Here is a 22754-nt window from a genome sequence, read left to right on the forward strand (position 1 = left end):
ATCGAATTCATCATTTTTTACCCATTTTTGATCGAATTCATCATTTTTTACCCATTTTTGTTAAAATTGTGCATTTAACATTTTTTACAAGTACTATTATAAAAAAGCGATATTGACAAAATAAATCTTAACGTTTTAATTTTTTTATGATTTAAGTCTAATGTTTAAAATTTTATGAAATAAATCTCAACCTTTATAATTTTTGCAAATTGTAGCCCAAGTCATTTTTCGGACACTATTTGCTTATGTGTCAGCCATATTATTGGTATATTAAATTTCAACGTTTTAAAATTTTGCATATTAAATCCCAACGATTTGTATTTTTACAACTTATAGCCTAAAAAGATAATAAAATGGCTGGAATTAGAACTTGAGCTACAATTTGCAAAAATTAAAAAGGTTAGGAATTATTTCGTAAAATTTTAAACGTTAGGTTTAAATTGCTAAAAAAAATAAAACGTTGGGATTTGTTTCGCCAATACCCCGAAGAAAAACTATCCTATTAATAATAATAAAAATTATCTTTTTTTATACAATTAAAACGAAATAAATGTCTCAACTATCAATGAGTTATAATTCAAATGATATAGATATTGGGAAGTAATATGTTAAGAAATGGTTCAATTTCTCACAAAAGTGTTCCCTTTTTCTAGTTGTCAAGACAAAAATTGTCTAAACTAATTAAAACAAAATCAGATAATTTTTTATAGAATGTTGCTTTATGTCCCAACTCAAACTCAAAACATTTGATTGTAAAAATGAACTCTTGTAACTTTATTTCACCCATGTATGATCTTATAAGTAATTTTTAATTCTTAATCTCTTGTCCAAAGATCTATTTTTTTATAGTTTCATTTTAAGAGTAACATTTTATTTTTTTCAAATAAACTATTTCAGATGTTTTGTTATTATATTCTCTAGGTAAATTATTATTATTTTAAATATATATTTAAAAGACAATTATTAATAAAAAATACACAGTATTTTTTTTATAGAGATAAAATTTAATTGTGTTAATAGTTAGATTTTTAAATTTTAAATCGGCCACAAATTATTGGTTCTATAGAAATTCGAAACCAAGATCTCAAAAATACACCGGAGAACCGGTATATATCTTTTTTTGGGTATATAGTCAATGAGGTTTGCTAAACGGGTCTCAACTATGAGACGACAGCTTTAAACCTTCCATATTTAAACTAATTTTCATCCGAGTAGTGTAGGTCCTTTGCGGGAGGTGGACTCTAACCACTAAATTTTAAACGGTCACATATGTGAGTACGGTTCGAACCCGCGATCTCACTTAATTTAGAAAAGCGCCTTAACAACTCACTTGCGCCTTGGAGTTGTCATATATTTTTTAATACATGTTAGATGCTCAATGAAACATAGAGGGTAATTTGTTTACTTTTTATTAAATGAGAAGCTACTATTGGTGATATGTGCATTTCAACTTACCATATTTAGGTTACACAACAATAACTATTTACAACTTGTCATGATTCTAATTCTGCCCATATTATTAATATTATTATGTTTCTTCCACCAAGAATAAATAAACAGAAAATGAAATTAAATAAAGAGCAGATGGCGGGAATTATAGAAAGGTCTGCATAAAAAGTACTAGTAGTTGATTATATGCATTTTTAAGTTCATATTTTTAATATTACTTCAAAGCTTCAACCCAATAATAGTACTTCATAGCTTCAACCACTACTCTCGTCCTCTGCACATTATCACCATCACTCGGATTGAATTTTTTGGAGCATGGTGCATGAACAAGAGTAAAGATGTAAACAATTTAGATTCCTTCCGTGTTATTCGAGATCGGCTCGAAAAGTTTGGAGCCCAAACAACTCGAGTATCAACTAATGAGCTCGTGGAGTTCACGAGTCTCAACGAGCCTTACTTAAGTCTATATTATCTTAATAGGTCGGGTTAAATCAAATTAACAGTATCAATTGTCTCGTGATAGAGACTAAATTAGGTCTAGTTATAATCGAATTATGACATTCTGACGGAATATTCTTAAAAGAAAGAGTCAATACCCCGACTAACAACTATATCTTTTGATCTAGTGATAAACAATATCTAACATGTTAAATTTTATATTTTATACTAAAAAATTGAACGGATTTAATAATAATTTTTCATTAATTAATTTTGTTTATTCATCAAAAGACCTCGACCCAAACTTGCGTTGGAATAGTTCAAATGTCGTCCAAATTCAAATTCAAATAACTCGAATCTCGTCTCGATGTATTCAGCTACGTTGTATGTATTGGAAAAATTTGTTTATTTATTAAAAAAAACTGAAAAGAAAGTCAATTTGAGAAAGTAAAGTTTTCATCAAGAGAATAATAAGGTAAGCATGGAAAATGTGAATACCAACCATAACAAGTACCTGCCTTTTTCTTCATGTCTACTTATGTTGCTTGTAAAATTGGAAGTACATAATTTCTTATTCATACGGTATTTCTTCATTAAGTACTCAAATGAAGTACTCAATAACTTCCTAGTTTCATATGTATATACTTATGCACTCTATTAGAAGTTATTTTTAAAAATTATCAGTATATTATTTAGTCATACTATAAAAAGATATCAATTTTTTAAAGAGAGTTAAACGTAGTAACAAAGCATAGCTAAATTTTTAGAGTTGGGTGCACAACAAAATCTTGTAACAGAAGCATCTGAAAGTCTTAGATACATAATTGAAGAAAGGGTTACCAAGGTCCTTTAATTTTATATGTTAGAGTCGATTAACTCATACTAAATCATTTTAATTTATAAAAACAATTCTCTAACTTTAGGGTCATTAACCTTCAAGTTAGATCACCGCAGAATTTTGTACAATTTTCGAGTTAATTGACTTAAAATTAGAGAGATTGTCTCTAATGTATTAAATGGCTAAGTACGAATTAATTGATTCCGACGCATAAATTTAAAGCCCGCAATAATTAATATACATCCAAAGACAACCAAAAATAACTCCAACTGCAACCTTTAAAATAAATCTTATCGAGTGGAGCCCTTATAATTAATTAATTGTTAATAAAACAACACCAAATCAGCTGCTATTTACCAAACTATTAGGCTTTTTATACATTCACACTATACAACATCATAACAATAATCATAACAATGCAAACCAAAGCAAATATCTTTTTTTCTCTAAATAAATCACTCATTTTTATTATTTATTTTGATTTTGTTTTCTCTTGCTTTAGGTTTCCATTTCTCAGGAAAAAGTTAAGAATTACTAGTAATACTAATAGTAATAACAACAATTAATAATAATAATATACTATTAGAGAAAAAAAGAGAGAGTGAAGTTAACGCCAAGCAGACGCGACTGTCAGAGTTTTCCCCATCCAACCGAAACAAACCCCACCATTCTCTTCTTTTACAGTAAAACCCGGGTTAACCCGGTTTCCAGAATTCAGCCGTGATTTCATCGACTCAGCTATGTGCTGACTCAGTGGTTTGAACTCGAACCCAGCCATTCCCATTCTGGCCCGCCACTTCCCAAATACCTCGCATCTTTCCAAGCGGTCCCTACCTTCGCAAGCAACCGAGTTGGCGAGTTTCCGACCCAGTCCTTCTTCTACCTTAACTCGTTCCGTGTTATCTCTCTGCACTGTCGACTCAATCGAATCGAATAATGCTCCATAATACAAGCTTGTCTCATTCACGCGCGCCATGAACGGCGCCGTATTTGTATTCAATTCTTGCTCCACTAACGTCACCACGCGCGGCGCCAATCCTTTAACGCGCCGCAACAACTCATCTCTGGGATTCTCCGTGGATACGCTCTCATCAGGCATTTTATACAAATTGAAGGCGAAATTAACAGCCAGAAGCTCATCAGGTTCACAACCTAATGACTCGCGACTCAGATCAGTAAGTTTACAACTCACAACATTAAAACGTAACGTAACACCGAATTTCTCAGCGAGTTGACTCAGTGTGCCACCAACCACTCTCAACCTCTCTTTCTCCTCCACACCATTATCAGAAACCGCCGTGATCTTGATTACCGCCGGCTTCCCGTTCAACCGCTCAGAGAGCGCGTGGAGTAAATTCATGTATTGACAGCCTTGGCCAATATCAAAATCGATCACATGAAAACCGATTACGCTTGTAGATTGGTCCACCGTGGCCTCGAGGATCGCAAGATTAGCAGCCATAAACCCGAGTTTAAAACATGGAGAGAGCTCATAAAGCAACTGAGTTGACGAAATATGTTCTTTACCATACAACTCGGTCACCGGAGGTGGATTATCAGCAGAATTAACTCGAGACTTGAGAGTCGTACACATATACTCCATCAACCTCTGTTCAGAATTACCTCTTGGGTTTGATACTTGAGAGACACGCGTCAAGATCTCAGCGGCGGTGTCAGTTTTGCCGTCGTAAATGGCTGAAGCAGCTTCTATTAGTGTTTGTTTAGAGCAATTGGGAGCTGGAGTCGTTACTGAAGTTGATGACGAGGAGGAGGAAGATGTAGGCGATGGAGAAATCGGGTTCGGATTCGGGTTAGGGTTTGGATTCGAAGAAGTCATGAGATTCTGTATAGTTTCCGACCACTCGCTGTCAGTACCGTTAGTTATAACGGAAACTGCGTCACCTTCGTCTTCCTCGTTATTATCGAGAAGCTGTTTTTCTAGCTCTTGTAATGTATCCATCATCTTCTTTTGCGTGTCTTGTCCTCCGTTATTGTTAACCGCTCCTCCTCCACCGCCGCCGCGATTACTATGTTGGAGCGTGTTCATGTAATTAAGCACACCGGATGAGAGGTGATTATTAACAGAGTGAATGGTGGGTACTCCTCCAGACCCAAGATTAATGTTCTGCGGCCTGAGCTGCTGAAGCAGAGGCACCCCATAACGCTGATGAGACGAAAAAGACGGCAATTCCGGCGAGGAATTGGCTGAGAATTCGATCGGAGAAAGAGTTGATATTGGAGATGTGTGTTGGTACATCCTTGGCTTAACTGACCGTAGAAGAAGACCATTCAGCGCTGGGTTTATGTTACCTTGCTGTTGATAGTTTTGCTGATGATGCGCTTGAAAATCAGCAAGCGATCGTTTTCCGATCAAGCTTTGAGCGGTTAAATTGTTGTTGTTGGTGGTGGTTCGTGGTGGGTGAGTCTGAGTCATCTGCCCAGTTTGGTCTAAAAACATTTGAGAAAGCTGTGCTCTATACCCAGACTGATTGTTATTTAGGGATCTACCCGCTGCCAGGCCGGAGAAGAAATCTGAGCCGCTACCGGAAAAACCAGACGCCATCTTCGGACAAGAAGATTATTACGTTTAGAACAAGAAGAGTTAGATACTGAAAGAATTAACGCATGACAGAGTCAAAATAGTTAAATGAATAAATGAAAGATGAGAGAGACACATTGAAACGATTCTGATGAATAATAATATAAGGTATGTTTGGCGTGAGTTCTTCGCCGCCCGATTGTTTTATAATCTAGCGGTTTCTTAGTTTCTCTAACGCATCCGACGGTGATTAACTATGCCACTTCACACTCTTTTTTGCCTATACCATGCAAGAGTTTCGTTAGGAAATATTAACCACGCTTACACGCGACGCGTGGATAACTATAACCAATAGGAGCGTGATAACGGCGCGAGTGGGGCCTACATTATAATGATCGTGAAACCACGCTCCGTTTTTTAATTGGGATGGGAGGATAAATATTTTGAAGTATTAGTTTGTGGGAAAGAATGAGATGATCTTTATGCGGGCAGTGATCAGCTGACAGTACAGTTACGAAGTATGTAAATGAAGCCAAGGAAAATAAGCTACAGAATGCAATCCAGCACAGAGATGAAAAGGACTTGTCAAAACACGTGGCAGTGCATTGAGAGAAGTTTTGGTAACTGCACCGTTAGTTTGAAATACTTTTTGTAGCTGGAGCTGGGGTTTTGCTAATTTGAAAGCGTAGTAGTAACAGTCTAGCTGTTTTGTTGTGACTGGAAGTAGCCGGTTGTTGTTGGAGAGATAACTTGCACGTGGCAGTTACCGTATTTTACTTCTGGTGCAGGAATTTCAAACCAAAAAAGTTGCCTACGTCGGACAAGCCCCAACCATTAAAATGATTATTTATAAGGGTTTAATATACTTTTGGTGTCTCAACTTTTTTAAAAATTACATTTCGGTGTTTGAACAAAAATTTCTAACGACCGAGTAAGTGAACTTGTTAAAAACTTACAAGTTGGTTGTTATTTCCGGTTTCGATCCGGTAGCCCTTAAAAACGCATGTTATGTGGATTAATGAAGTTACACATAGGCAAATATTAATTAAAATGTATATGACATGGAATTTAGGGATTGGAGAATTTTAAAAAGACTAAAGAGCCCTTATAACGGTAATATTTTTTAACTTAAGAACAGAGGACTTGTTCTTCTTCTTCCTCTAAAATTTCTGATTTCTTTTACTTCTACTCTTTCTTTCACATCAATGAGTTCAAAAAGAATGGAATTTTGTTATTGTGACAGGAGAAGCATACAACGAACTTCATGGACAGAACGAAATCCGGGACGAAAGTTTATGACATGCGAGATGGGAGATTGCAGCTATTTTAGATGGAACGATGACGACATGTGCGAAAGAGCTAATCGAATTATACCTGGGTTATTAAGAAAGATTGGAAGTTTAGAAGCTGAACTTGCAAGAAGCTGGAAAAGAGAGAAATTCTTATGGGCGTGGGCAATATTTTCAATTGTAATTCTCATCTTTAAGTGAATTGATTGTTGTAATTTGATGTAAAATCTGTATTGTTTGGTAGTTTTTGAGATTTGTAAAATGGAAAGCACTTTGTAGATTTTTGGGTTAATGAAATGAATGTGTTTACTGCTTTTAATGAAGATGTTGCAAATATATTTTGAGTTGAATTTGATGTAGTAAATGTGTTTGATTAAATGCCTGAACTAAACTAGATCAATGGCTGAATTAAATACCTGAAATAAGTTAGGTATATTGTTGCAGTGAAGGTGTTTGATGAAATGCCTGAATGAAAGTATATTACAGCCTGTATTTGTATGTTTGATACTAGTAAAACTGTAATTGAACAACCTCAAATTCAATTGTAACTTCAAAACTTTTAACCCATAAACTAAGCAAAACAATTGAAATAAACTCTTAATTATAAACAAAAGAAAAAACTTGAAGAATAACTTTTGATTCAATTGTAATTTCACAATTTTAAGTAGTAATATGTCTACTACAAAATGTAACATTCATGTGTTGCTGCTAATCACTAACAACACAGGCAAAAACCCTTAGTAGCCAGATTGACTTCAATTGTATCAGTAGGACAAAATAGATTACATAAACCAGATTGACTTGAGTTCAATCGCTACTTAAGGTAACCAAAAAACTTAGGAACAACCTAAGCTAGACAAAATACAAAATCATGATGTAGACTATCCCGGCAATGTCTCTGGAGCTGGTTTAGACCTAATGGACTCTTGGGTAGGGATAATTGGCACTGAAGACTCAGCTTCTGTACTCTTTTTGTTCTTCTTTTTGGCTCTGGTTTTTGCTCTTTTCTGTGGCTCTGATGCAGTTGCACATTGTTTTCCCCATCTCTTGTAACCCACTGTTCTATCAGTCATGAACTTTGGTTCAGGTTCATTTCCAACCCTTCTTAAACCTTCTCTGTAAGCAACCCTTTGACTTGTAGTTTTTGGCTGCAAATAACAAGACAAAACAGAACCATTTCTTACAACCATAACTTACAACCACTAAGATAGTTAATGCATATAAATAACAGCAAGTCAACTTACATTTGTCACAAAAGTGTTTGTTTCAAAGTCATTGTATACACCATATCCTCTAACAGGTTGTGTATGTATTCCTGGAATGTAAGTTGGAGTCTTTTGCACAACTGGATTCTTTCTCACAAATGTCCTAACATTTTCAGCATACCTTCTAGGAGAGAGTACTGGATTGGTGACACCACTATTTGAGTGTGAGGTTTCACTCTGTTTACTGCTTTGTGCCCCATGTGTTGCTCTCACAAACTGAAAACAAATATTGGCATATCAATGAATCACAGCAAGTCAAAAAAAATTGTATACAAATATATGCATTAAATAACTTACTGGCAGTTTTGAAATTCTAGAAGGTTGATCCCCAGTTTGTTGTTGATGCTCCCTAGTGTGCTGTTGATCCCTATTCAAATTAGTATCACTTGATGGAGCTTGAGGGCACTTTTTCCTGTTATGGCCCTTCTGAAAACAGACTTGACAAGTCATGACTCTGCCCTTTCTGGATAATTTATAACCACTAGATGCTTCTCCATCTTCTTTTCTTCTATTTTTTGCAGGCCTGCCAGGCATCTTTTTGAATGGAGGGGGCTGAGGTGGGTCATATGGAGTTTTTTTCCAAAATTTTCTCCCATTCATTGGTTGCATTAGATACATATATGCCTGTAAGTATGTTTCTTTCCTAAACCAATGGGAGATGTAATCTTCTGGATTACCATCTAGGTATGCAATGGCACAAACCGCATGAGGACAGGGTATACCTGTTAAATCAAACTGTCTACAAGGGCAAGTCCTGTTTTTCAAATTAAATGCATAGCTATCTCCAAGGTGCCCTATTTCAAAGCCATCACCCCCATTATATAAAACTTCACAATTACCACTCTGTAATTTGCTCTCATGCAGCTTTTTTCTTATCCTATTCCCAAAATCACCAATCCATTTAGTTGCCAGATCTCTATTGGTATGCAACCTATTCATAACTAAAGATCTTATGTCTTCTAACATGGCAATAACATTCTTTGTTCTAGCTTCAATAATTTTACCATTAAAAGCCTCTATTAAATTGTTATCAACAATGTCACATTTTACCTCAGTTGTGAAGTAAGCTCTGCACCAGTGTCTAGGGTGAGTGATTAGCATGTCATCAAATCCCTTTTGTGTGAGCTGTCTCATTGCCTCCATGTTTTTGTTGAAATCAGGCATGTTGGAGGACTTGGCACACTTCCACCAAAGCTTTTGCAAATCTTCCCTCCTTCCATTCTTTTTCCTCCAGTTAGCATATAGGTGTCTTGCACAACACCTATGTTCTGCTCTAGGTAGCAAATCAGCTACTGAATCTAACAAGCCCTGCAAAACCAATTCACAGTACATAAATAACTAACAGCCCATAAATTCAATAATAGTCTATATAACTAACTAACAGTCCATATGTAATTGACATTTACCTTTTGTTGATCACTGATAATAACCCATCCTGACCCTAGATTGAGTCCAAGATCATCTGCAAGCAACTGGATGAACCAATCCCATGTTTCTCTTCTTTCTGTGTCAACTAGAGCCCAAGCCACTGGAAACATTTGATTGTTTCCATCCCTCCCAACAGCTGCTAGAATCTCTCCTTTAACATTTCCTTTCAGAAAGCATCCATCTAGCCCAATCACCCTTCTACATCCATGCAGCAATCCTTTCTTCAAACAGTCAAAGTTGATGTATAACCTCTGAAACATTGGCAAAGACTCAGGCAAAGGTCTTTCAACTTTCATAACAGCTGTGCTGCCAACATTTGATCTTCTAATCTCTTCAAGGTAATCCCATAACAATGCAAACTCTTCCTTAACCTCACCTTCAAGTATTAGATTTGCTTGGAAGACAACCCTTTTTACTTTAGTTAAGCTCATGGCTAACCTAAGATCAGTTCTCATTAAGGATTGCAAGTCAACTAATCTCATGCGTGCAAGGGACTTGTATTTGCACAAGTAATTCTTAGCCAACCACTTAGTAGTCACTCTTCTATTCTTGAATGTAACCATGCAAGTATGCTCTGGATTGTAGGTCTTGACCAAAAATGCTTTGCTTTCTGTTTCCTCAGAAGCATAAATCTGAAAAGGGCATGAAGTCCTAACACATTTAGCCCTAACTTCCTTCTGTGTGTTTCTCACAAGCTTAAGCTCCCTTCTCTCTTGAATTGAAAATCTTACAAGAGCTTCTTTGAACTGATCTGGTCCACTTAGTTTCATACCCAGACAAAAAGACAATTTATCTGCCTTACTTTTGAACAATGGATGTCTAGATCTTCTCCTTTGTGCATGATCACCATCTTCTTCATCTGTTGTGACTGGACTGTAACATTCATCCTCTTCCTCTGAATCCCAATAATCAGTCCCACTTCCATCTTCCTCTACATCTTGCTTTGTTGCTTCAGCTGAAGGTTCTGCCTCTTCATTGTTTTTGTAAGCTTTGATTTTATCTGCTAGCTGCTTCTTTTTCTCCTTGAAATCCCTCAGACTAGCTCTAGATTCTACCAACTCATCATCAGAGGACATATAAGGACAGTCCAGAATTTCCTCATCAGAAGGTTCTTCCTCATCAGCTGCAACTCCATTACCTTCTGTAGCCTCAGTTCCACCACCTTCACTAGCAAAATTTTCTTCTGCATTTACCTCTGTAGCTGCAATTCCATTACCTTCTGTAGCCTCAGTTCCACCACCTTCACTAGCAAAAATTCCTTCTGCATTTACCTCTGTAGCTGCAATTCCTTCACTCTCACTCCTATCTTTTTGCTGTCCATTATTATTATCATTAATATGTCCAACCCCCACATCTGTAAGCCTTATCTCATCTGCCTCTAGTGACTCAGTGTTAATGTCATTTATACCCTCAGTTATAGAGACATTACCTAAACTACCCTCACCAGTAACTGCATAATGCTCAGTGTACACCTCTACTGTTTTATGCTCTATTAATAACTTCACCAAGTCTGAAATTGACCACTCAGTTAAAAGCCTCAACCCATGTGCTAAAGATTTCCCTGGGTATCTAAAGTGAATCTTGCTAATTTGTCTATTTCCTAGCAAGTTTTGTGTGATAATGGTGAAATTCGATAAAGTAAACTTCTCTATATCAATATCCACATGCCACAATCTTCCCCCATCATAAACCTTTTGAATGCCTCGTAAGTCCCCAATAAAATAACCCCCCCAGTATAGATCAATCACAGGCCTGCCACTAACATATATAAAAATACACTTCAATAAATAATAAAAAAATGGGTGTAAAACAGAGTTCTACAATTTAATAATGAGTTTACAGAATCATCAAAGAATAAAGAAAAAAAATGTTAAATAACCTAATCACTAACAGAAATCACATACCTTGTCATTGTATGGTGATAATCATTCAAGAAATTTGCTTTAGATACGTAAATCAAGCACAACAATCGCGTTCTTCAAACCCCTTTTCCAATCTTGATAGTTTCTTGCTCTTGATTTCAATCTTGATCGAATCGCACAAATTCACAGTAATTTTTTCCCTCAATTTTAACCTAATTTTTTAACTTCATGTAACTCAGTCCCGTTTTGTCAGATGAAGGGCAAATTAGGTCATTTCCGTGATCACGTGACTGTCACATGTGTTCATTTCATTTAATAAATATCATAATTCCATGTTATTAATATTACCCTCTGTCTTTTAGCCATGTCATACTCCACATCACCATTTCTGTCAGAAACCGGAAATAACAACCAACTTGTAAGTTTTTAACAAGTTCACTTACTCGGTCGTTATAAATTTTTGTTCAAACACCGAAATGTAATTTTTAAAAAAGTTGAGACACCAAAAATATATTAAACCCTATTTATAAAAGTAAAAATACCTATATGATTACATGATAAAAAAAAAATTAAATATTACATAGTTATTAATTTATGATTTATTTAGTTGTACGTATCATTATTTATAGTTCCATGTACGTAAATAGAAGAAAAATATAAAACTGCCATCAACGAATTTTCCATTTTATAATTTTCATTTATTGTATTAGAGAAATTTTCAATTTCAAGTATATATAATACAACAAATAGATTATTGATATATTATTATTTACACAGGTTAAAAAGATAGGAAGGATGTTTCCGGTGGCTGACCTGAATTTTTTTTACAAGACTGGACAAAATTATACAGAAAATTTATAAGATGAGTAAAATTGACAAAATATAAATTTTAAGGTGGACAGTGTTTCTTATTTTAAGGCAAAGACTATAATATTAGATTATACATACATATTTTTTCAAAGATTTAAAATATTAAAATGGTCAACTGTCCACCATATGCTTTTTTTAAGTCCGCCTCTGGATGTTTACATATTAATTTTTCTAATTAGTTTTAGTTTAATCAAATCCTATGTAATTTTTTAGATTAGTTTGATTAAAACATTAAACCGAAATAACTTTCAATTATAAATTTAAAGGTTCAAACTTGGTTTTTTGCAAACAATAATTCAAATTTTTCAAATTTTTTTCATGTTTAATAAATAACATATATTTATTTAAGATATAGTAAGCTAAATTTCTATATTGCAAGTGCATAGAAAAAAATAGTAAAAGTCATATATTAGATGTATTTTTAATTGACAAGGATTGGTCGAAGTAAATTAAAATTTGGTATATTTTCTTAACAAGTCGAATCGCATAACACAACAAGTCCAACCGATCCAAGGGAATGCTAGTATATAAATCCCATAATTCAACAACAATTTAACTAACCCAAAATTCTTCTTAATGACAACAGATTTAAAAATTGCCTTGTGATTTGACGCGTTAACACAGAAAAAAGTAAGAAATAACATAAAAAAATCTTATATTATACTTTCATTATCACTTTAATGCCAAGTTAACTCAAGCTATTCATAGAGTTTCAGATGCTGGACTTGATCAGATTTCTCTAGATGCGGCGGAAACTGTGAATCAGTCTCGCCGAGTGCAATGAAAACGCTTAGCTGGAACCTCCAAGGGATGGAGAATCCTTGGACGGTTCGTGCTCTAAAACATTATGTTAGAGCTAATGTCCCTGATTTTATTTTTTTAATGGAATCTCGTCTTCGTTCTTTTGAGTTAAATTTTCTTAAGTTTTCGTTTTCTAGTTATAATTACTTTGTGGTGGATGCTAGAGGCAGCAGTGGTGGCTTGATTTTGATGTGGAAAAAAGAAATGGTTATTCAAATTTTGAGCTATTCTCAGAATCATATTGATTTCGAGTTTTCTTCTCAGTTTGCTGATCAGAGGTGGCGAGGTACGGGGATTTATGGCTGGCCAGAAACAGGTTCAAGAGGATTGACATGGGATTTAATGAGACGCCTGTGTGGTGTTTCCCCTATACCATGGCTCGTCTTTGGCGATTTTAATGAGATTTTATTGAACGGTGAGAAAGAGGGAGGTAGACCTAAACAAAACCAGTTGATGGAGAGTTTTCGTCTAGCTATTGATGACTGTGCGCTTAAGGACTTGGGCTGGTCTGGGTTTCGGTTTACTTGGGATAATCGTCGCCGAGGTCTGAATAACATCAGAGAGCGTCTTGATAGATTTTTAGCCTCTTCGAGTTGGTGCATTCTTTTCCCGTCAGCTGCTGTTACTCACCTGAGTCGGATTGCTTCGGATCACTGTCTGATCCTGTTGTCTTTTGACTTCAGTATTGACGCGCCTGAGAACGTAGAGTTTGGAGGTAAAAATCGTATTTTCAGGTTTGAAGCTATGTGGGTAAAGCATCCACAGTGTTTAGAGATGGTCAAGGAAGCGTGGAATAATATGAATCAAGTTCCAGTAACTCAAAGAATTGCGAGCTGTGCAGCGTCGTTGTCAGGGTGGAATTCTTCGGTTTTTGGTAATGTTTATAAACAGAAACGTAAGCTGATTAAGCAACTGGATCGCTTACACCAGTCGTCCAATTCAGACCCCATAGCTGCGCAGAGATGGGCTGTCCAAGCGGAGCTGAATAACCTGCTAAAAATGAAGAGATTATGTGGCGCCAAAGATCGAGAGCAGTGTGGTTGGAAGAGGGAGATAGAAATACAAAGTTCTTCCATATGAAAGCGTCTCATAGGAGAAACGTAACTCTATCAAGAAGTTGCAAGATGAGATGGGCGATTGGAAGTATAGTGAGCTCGAGATAGACAAGATTATTCAAGATTTTTACAGTAAGCTGTTCAATAGTTCGGGTAATCAATCTTGTGCTAAAACGTTGGAGGCTTTAAACGGTTTCCTAAAACTAGAGCATTCCGATATGCTTTCAGCTCCTTTTGTAGCGGAGGAGGTGGTGGCTGCTCTCAAGCAAATGCACCCGAGCAAATCCCCAGGGCCAGATGGCATGTCCGCTCTTTTTTATATCACCTACTGGGACGTGGTAGGGAAAGATGTTATTCGTTTTGTTCTTGGCTTCCTCCAAACTGGCATTATGGCCAATGATCTAAATCACACTTGGCTTACTCTTATTCCGAAGACCCAATCGCCCGAATCAATGAAAGACCTTCGTCCGATAAGTTTGTGTAACGTGTTATACAAATTAATCTCCAAAGTCTTGGCTAATAGACTGAAAAGGGTTCTTCCGGACACGATACACGAATCACAAAGTGCTTTTGTTCCAGGTAGGCTTATTACTGACAACGCCATTATTGCCTTTGAGCTGTTTCATTCCATGAAGCACCGAATTAAGAGTAAGACGGGGGTAGCCGCTCTTAAGCTCGATATGAGCAAAGCATATGACAGAGTGGAGTGGTTCTATCTGGAGCAAGTTATGATGAAGTTGGGCTTTCCCGCTCATTTTGTCAGGCTGATCATGACGTGTGTGTCCTCCGTGTCTTTTTCTTTCCTTGTGAATGGAAAAGTTAAAGGTTTTCTGAAGCCAAGTAGAGGAATTCGCCAAGGGGATCCGATTTCTCCATACCTATTTATCCTTTGCACTGAAGGGTTGTCTGCTCTTATAAGTAACGCTGCGCACAACGGCCTTATCCACGGGGCTAGTGCTTGTAGGGGGAGCCCGAGTATTACACATCTTCTTTTTGCTGACGATTGTATCCTTTTTACAAGGGCGACAATGGAAGAATGTCAGGTGATTAAGAATATCCTCCAGGTGTACGAGATAGAATCAGGGCAACAAGTAAACCTTGCGAAATCTGAAATTTTTTTCAGTTCGAAGGTATCAGACGAAAGAAGGGCAGCGGTTAAGGTCTTGTTCTCATTTCAGGAAGTTTCTCATCTTCCTAAATATTTGGGCATTCCTACTATAATTGGCAGGTCTAAGAAAATAGTATTTGGGACCCTTAGAGAGCGGATATGGAAGAAGTTGAAGGGGTGGAAGGAACAGACTCTCTCTCGAGCAGGCAAGGAAGTTTTGATCAAGTCTGTTGCGCAGGCCATACCAAATTATATCATGAGCTGTTTTCTTTTACCGAAGACTTTTTGTGATGATATTCAGAGTTTAGTTAATCGTTTTTGGTGGGGGAATGGTGATGATAAGCGAAAGTTGCACTGGGTTAATTCCGGCAAGCTGTGCACGCTAAAAGGGGAGGGTGGATTGGGTTTTCGAAATTTTTATTCGTTCAATTTGGCGCTTTTGGCGAAACAGGTGTGGCGTCTTTACACATGCCCGACCTCTCTATGTGCTCGGGTTTTGAAGGCCAAATATTACCCTCGGTGTGAAGTTCTCTCTGCGGGGAATGGATATTCCCCTAGCTATTTTTGGCGTAGTCTCACTCACTCTTTTGACTTGATAAAAGAAGGGTTGGGATGGCGAGTTGGTAATGGAGCTGATATTAATGTCTGGACTGATCGTTGGATCTGTGGAGAGTCAGTTAAGCGACCGCTGGTTTGCCAAAATTTGGCTTCAGATGCTCGGGTTAGCTGTCTTATTGACGCTGAGCTGAAAATATGGAAGCGGGATGTGGTGGAAGCCTCCTTTCTCCCTTTTGAAGCAGATTGTATTATGGGGATGGCGATCAGCCATCGGTTTCCTGCAGACAAAGCTTTTTGGGTACACACAAAGAATGGGCATTATTCGGTTAAATCGGGGTATCATGTTGTGCAGCAGTTGGCAAGTTTGGTTAATGAATGCAGCGGGTCGTCAGTTTCGAATTCTCAAATTTGGAAGATAGTGTGGAAACTTCGCGTTCTTCCGAAGATCAGGCACTTCGTATGGAGAGTTCTATCTAACGTCATTCCTTGTTTTGATGTTCTTCGGGATAGAGGGGTGGTTACGGATAATGGATGTCCCCGATGTGGTGAATGTTCAGAGTCAATTCTGCATGTTTTTAAGAATTGCGGGTGGGTGCGTGGATTATGGCTGGCTTCGCCATTAGGGTTGAGGGTTGATGGTCTTGATGTTCAGAACATGTATTTCTGGTTTGAGCAAATGGTGAAACAGCTTAGTAAAGATGATCTGGAGTTGTTCGTCGTGTTGCTTTGGAAGATTTGGAATGCCCGAAATAAGTTGCTCCATGAGGGAAAGACGGATTCAGTAGCTGCTGTGTTGTTGAGTTGCAAAGAAGGTATTATTCAGCCTTCTGACGAACCGAAGGAAGGTGCTGCACAGGGGCGGTCTCCAACTGGATGGATCCCTCCGGCCCCAAATCTGTTGAAGCTAAATACTGATTTTGCAGTAGAAGCAGATGGGATTACGTCAGCTTTGGGCATCGTTATTCGTAGCAGGGCTGGTCAGGTAATGGTTTCGGCGGGGAGAAAGATGGATGCAGTTCATAATGTTGCTTATGGGGAGAGCTTGGCTATTCTTTTTGGTTTGAACATTGCTCTAGAGTGCGGCTTTTCAGAAATTATTGTTGAGAGTGATTCCCTCTCAGTTATTCAGAGAATCTGTAATGGTTATATCGATGTTTCGCATCAAGGGCTTGTTATGGAGGATATTCTGTGCTTGGTTCCGAGATTTAATTATATTAGTTTTGTATTCACTCGTAGAGAGAATAACAAAACGGCTCATGCGATAGCTAGATGGGCTTTATCTATTTCGGACGTTTCTGTGATTATGGAGGATGTTCCTAATCACATTTGGCATTGTATTACTGAAGATTTTCCTTCGGCTTCTGAGTTTTAATCAATGTCTCATTTTATGATAAAAAAAAAACTCAAGCTATTCATTTAGATATAGCCATACTTGGATTTTATTTAAAATATATTTTTACACATTTTTAATTAGTATTATTGAATTTTTTTATTTATCACAATTTTGAATATTAAATTTCACTATAAACCATTTAATATAATTTATAATGAAAGTCCTCTTAATTTTACTGTTATATTGTAGTTTATATAAAAACTATGTTTGTCAATTAATTTAGCCTAAATGTAATTTGAAACTTATAATTCATACTAATAATAATTATTTATTTAGAAAATACTGTCAGAAATATATTTTTACTAATAAGAAATGTTTAGTTAATAATACTACATTTTTTAGGAGTAATCTTATTTTCCATTAGAGATACTCATGGGTCTTTTATTGAATAAAGAGTAAATTTAGTTTTTGAATTTGTGATTTGGTGTTAAAATCGAACTGTTCACTCTCTGCTATTTAGATCAATTAACTTTATAAAAAAAACAAAATTATATAGTATGAGTAAGTTTAGAAATCAAGACAATTCAAATTTGGTTTTATTTGATTTTAAAATGCAGAGTAATTTGTTTAATTAATTTAAAAATAAAAAAAATATTATTTTTAATTAATTAATATAATTGAAAATGATTTAATTTCAAATTATAATTTCATGACACAGAATAAAAATAATTAGTTAAAAAACATGGGTTGATAATGAGATTGGGTCGACTTGAAGAAGACAGGAAAAATAATGGAAAAATGGATCACAACACCTTCCTCGAATATAGTAGAGTTTGTCTTGGCTGTAAATAAAATAAATATAAAAAGGATAAATCGGTACATTTTAATTGACTGCGACCTCAATGATGTGTACTTAAAGATTCTTCTTTGAAGTTACGGACCCATCTTCTTATTAGTGTTCATCAACTGATTATTACACAGTTTTAATTCATATCCATTAATATAAAAGAGAATTAAGATTTTTATTTTGGAGAGACTCTAACAATTTGATTCGAGATTAGCCATAACCTAAGAAGCACGGAAACTTCGATAAAGTTGCGTTTCCCGTTTCGGAAACGTTTCGGAAACCGGAAACTCTTGGACACCCGTACGAAACGTTTCAGGCCGTTTCTGTAAATAATAAAAATTAAAATTTGTAAAAAATTTAAAATTATTACCCACAAATAAAAAAATCTAACTAGTTACCCATAAATTTTACATTCGCATTGCCCACAATACAACAAATATACTTATTTGTGTTGAATTGTATTATATTTTTCATATATTTTTAAAATTTTAAATATTTAGTACATTAAATTGAATTATTTTGTTAATTATCATAAATATTTAAATAATATTTTTATAAATATATCCCTAAATTTTTGTTATTTACACGTTTCCCCCACGTTTCGTGTCCTTCATTTTGAAAAACTTTCGTTTCCCCGTGTCCGTTTCGTATCGTTTCCGTTTCCCGTTTCCCGTTTCCGTTTCCGTGCTACTTAGGCCATAACTGATTGGCTTTATAGGTCACAAGTATAGACAGTTAACAGGGGCGGAGCTAGGAAGAGTTTATGGTGGGCAGTTAACCACCTTATTATTTCGAATCTTTGAAAAATATGAATATACACGTTAGTAGTATAGTTTTTCGGCCTTAAAATTTATAGCACTAACCACTTTAAATTTTTAAATTTTTCCTTCTTATAAATATTTAGTACAATCTTGCCCATCTTATAATAAAATTCTGGGTCCGCCACTGATAGTAAGTATGAGATTTAAAGAATTTAATTTCAAATTTCATATCTCATAAAATGATTCGTATTAAATAGAAGGTCCGGCGGTGTAATGCCAAAACTAGCATATCCGGAATTTTATCCAGATAGTCGCGTTTCGCCCCTAACAAGTGGTCGGCCTCCGTCAGAGATTTTTTCATCCGAAAAAGAAAAGAGTTGATTCGAGATTGATTTTGCAACTTGATTTTGCAACTACTTTTCATTAGTATTAAATACTCCCTCTGTCCCATTCTAATTGAAAAAAAATTAATTGCACATTTCACTGAAATACATCACAACTTTTCAAAAATATGCTTTCTAAATGCATTAATTGAAGAGGGTAAAAAAATTAGTATGAAAAGCATTCTATAGATAGATATTGTCAATTAAAATGGAACGTCCAAAATAAAAAATTTGTTTAAGTATAATGGGACGAAAGGACTATGTGATAAAAATATTTGGCTAACTAGTTTGATGTGCACGTGCACTGTACGTGAATTATAGTTTTATTATTTTTCATGTTGTATATTTGAGATTGTTGGATGTAATTTTTCAATTATATATGTATTGAGATTTTATATTTAAAATTATTATGGATGTTTTTTTTAACATTTATCATCATTTATATTTTTATTATTTAAATATAGAATTTAAAAATTAAATCAGTAATATTAATAATCTAATATACATGATCATTTAAAGACGATAAAATATAAAAAATTATTAGTTACATATGATTTTTAGATCCATTTTTTGCAACTCCAAATGACGATATCGTGAACTTATTTGATATTATTTATTTAAAATTATATTCTTAATTTATCTAATTTTTTTTAGGTGTGGTATACATAATTAATTAATGTAGTAATTTGTAATATGGTCCGCTAATTTATTATTTGTACAAATAAATATAAAGATCATATGATTTATTATATATATTAATTTATTAAGATATAAATATCTATGTAATTTTTAAAGTTTTAATTTTATATGTTATTCATAGCTGAACACGGTTATATATTAATTTATTAAGATATAAATATCTATGTAATTTTTAAAGTTTTAAATTTATATGTTATTCAATTTTTAAAATCATGTTATAACTGAACACGCAATAAAATTTATAATTAATCTTTAAATAAATGATAGTTCGAGTCGGTCATCTCCTAAGTGGTGGCCGTAAACGAATTATCCGCAATAAATTTTGGAGTAAAGGATTATTGCAATATATAAACTTACATGTCAAGTTAATTAACTCGTATTTAGTCATATTCATTAATTAAAGATAATATTTTTTAATTTTAAGTCAGTTAATCCTTTAATCAAATTAAATACATTTACAGACCGCAATAACACAATTTAAGGACAATTTATAAAAACGGTTGTGAATATTTTATCTGATTAATTAAAATAATTATACGTGAGTTAACAGATATTGACCGACAAATTTAAAAATCGCGACTGCTCATTGATTTTGGCTCGAAAACTGGAGCAATTTTAAAATAAAATAGCATCTTCGTAAATAAATATTGGAATCTACAAATATTAGAATGTTCATTCAATAGAGAAATTTTTATATAGATCCAGTTTACCACGTCATCTGTGGACTACACTATTATATTATTATTTGTGACAAGATAACTAAAAAATAGCTCAAAACTACTCAATATTTTTTTTTTAAATTATTGGAGTAAAATAAAAACCAGCTAGTGGTGGATTAATAATGTCATAACATTTTGAGATTAGGTTGGTTGGACATCAAAAATGAAATTCCTTATCTGCGAATATGGTTTTGGCTGTATAGGTTGGAATCTGGTTGTTAATTAGTTGATGCTTCTTAATTTAATTTGTTCATCGCAATATTAGCCTGCACTGCAATTGTAGCCAAGTTGACCTATTTATTTGTCTAATCAACCCTTCAACCTTTTGAGGAGGTAAGAAGTGGGGTCAACTATGGTCTTTGAAAACTACGTGGACAAAAGTTCTAATTAGCGGTAGAGTAAAAGATTATATAAAATTTCCTCAAAAAGAAATAAAGATTGTACACAAAGAATTCATTATTTCTTTATTATTTTTATAACAATTTGTATTTCTTAAAACATAATAATGTGGCTACTAATAAGATAATACTAAATTAAAAAATATACAATTTATTTTTTATTTTTTATTTATATTATTAAATTATATAATAAATTAAGTTATTAATAAATAAGTTAAGACATCAAGTTTACTTTTTTAAGTAAAAGTGTTTAAAACTATTTGCTTAATTATTTCTGATGTAATTTATATTATTTAAATATTTAATTTTTTTAATTACTTTTCAGTACAAATTATAAGATTTGTGTGTTTTCATTAAATATGTTTGTGTATGTATATTAATTAAAAAAAAAAAAAGAGAAGTGAGATTCAAGAATCCCAAAATGATGCTAAAAATGCAACCAAATATTTGACATTTGATACGAGTGTTGCGTGTAAGCCAAAAAAGCAATTGTAGTGAGAAATTGGTTAGCAAAATTACATTTCTTCTCCTCCACATTCAACTCTCATAGTAACACCACATGTGCCACTTTTATCTTGCCTAACCCAACTCCTCTAAAAAATTCTTCTTAACATACAGCCACAAATTATCTAATTTTTATTTCATTTATGTAATTAATATATAAATGGATATATTTCAGTTAAATTTATTAAATATTTTGATTAATTCAATAAGTCTAGTTAGTTTGATTAATAAAAATTTAATACAATTTTATTTAAAATTAAAACAAATGTACTCAACCAAATCAACCAAATTATTTTGATTGTATTGAGAATTTAAAATAATTTAATTAGTTCACTTTTAAATAAAACAATTACTAATATTCAATTGAACCGCTGATAGGCTCATACAATATGGCTAATTGGATGGTTGCACCGCAGCTGGACAAAGGCTGTTGCTTTTATAAATTAAAAAAAATATTATAAAATAAAATTCTTTTGTAATCTTATAGTACAAATTTTCATTTCAATATGATCATCAACTTTTTTCTTTTTTTCTTTCTAAATATTTATCCATCTTTAATCAATCAGAATCTTTAAAATTTTAATCGTACTTTTAAACCGTATGAAAATAATAAAATAAATAATTACTTTAAAACAGAAAAAGTATTTAAATATACACATTAAAATAATACTGTCATACAAAATTTACTAATAGTGAGGAAGGGCATTCATGTCATTTAAAGAATAATATTGTGGCTCCATATATATATTCGGTTGGAAGGAATCGACTTAACCGGGGTAACCGGTTAGAATTTGGGAATCCATCAACGCCGACTGGAAACTGATATTTTAAAATTTAATTAATTAATTACTTTAAAATGGAAACAAAACAACGCGCACTTTTAGGTTGGGACGCGCACACGCTATGTATCAGCTGTGCCACACGAAATCCATACTTCCAGAATATTAGTTTTTGTTTTTTATTGGTTGCAAATTGGACTGGTTACATCCTCTTTTGTGAATAACCGATGCTTTATTTTATTATTTGTAAATAAGAAATTATTAGCTGAGTTTCTCTAATTAAGCTATTAATTCAAAAACAAATACTTCCTCCTAATCATTAAATTTTCCGTGTTAAACTATTCGTACAAATTAAAAATTTTAATTTATAAACAGTTTAAAAATTGTTTATGCATTGACAATTACTATTTTATGTTGATTTTTTAATCTTACTAATAGAAGTTAAATATATATTCTCTTAATATTATAAAGCGACAAATATTATACAGTAAAAACTTTCTTAAAAAAAACAAATGTTATGAACCAAAAAAGTGCCTTCCGTCTCTGAAAAACTCTCCCTATATTTATCAACAGAACCTTATATTTCTTGTAGGGAGGGATGGTTTTTCATCCTTTTTTGTTGAAAATTACTTTTCATTCCATTTATATTTTTTTATACTGTTTTACTTTTAGATATATTTTCAATAGTATTATTTTTTATTTCAAAACTTTATGATTCCAGTATATATTACGGTTATTTTTATGTTCACATGCGTGTTCTTTTTTTATTTGATCCAATCTTTCGTGCCGATTTAAACTTAAATAATGCAGTTATTTGATGAATTAGGATTT

General features: G+C 33.9%; 1 protein-coding gene and 1 long non-coding RNA gene across 2 annotated transcripts; one reads left to right on the plus strand and one right to left on the minus strand.

Moving 5' to 3' along the window:
• Positions 1 to 3077: 3077 nt before the first annotated feature.
• On the minus strand, positions 3078 to 5433 carry LOC126673315 (scarecrow-like protein 8). The gene has a single exon (XM_050367407.2). The coding sequence runs from the start codon at positions 5286 to 5288 to the stop codon at positions 3333 to 3335; it is 1956 nt and encodes a 651-aa protein (XP_050223364.1). The 5' UTR covers positions 5289 to 5433; the 3' UTR covers positions 3078 to 3332.
• A 673-nt stretch (positions 5434 to 6106) lies between these two features.
• LOC126673316 (uncharacterized) lies at positions 6107 to 6850 on the plus strand. Its single transcript, XR_007639282.2, has 2 exons — positions 6107 to 6377; positions 6508 to 6850. It is a non-coding gene; the product is annotated as an uncharacterized LOC126673316 (long non-coding RNA).
• The last annotated feature ends 15904 nt before the right edge of the window (positions 6851 to 22754 follow it).

Source organism: Mercurialis annua, linkage group LG3 (assembly GCF_937616625.2).
Source record: "Mercurialis annua linkage group LG3, ddMerAnnu1.2, whole genome shotgun sequence".
Lineage (NCBI taxonomy): Eukaryota > Viridiplantae > Streptophyta > Magnoliopsida > Malpighiales > Euphorbiaceae > Mercurialis > Mercurialis annua.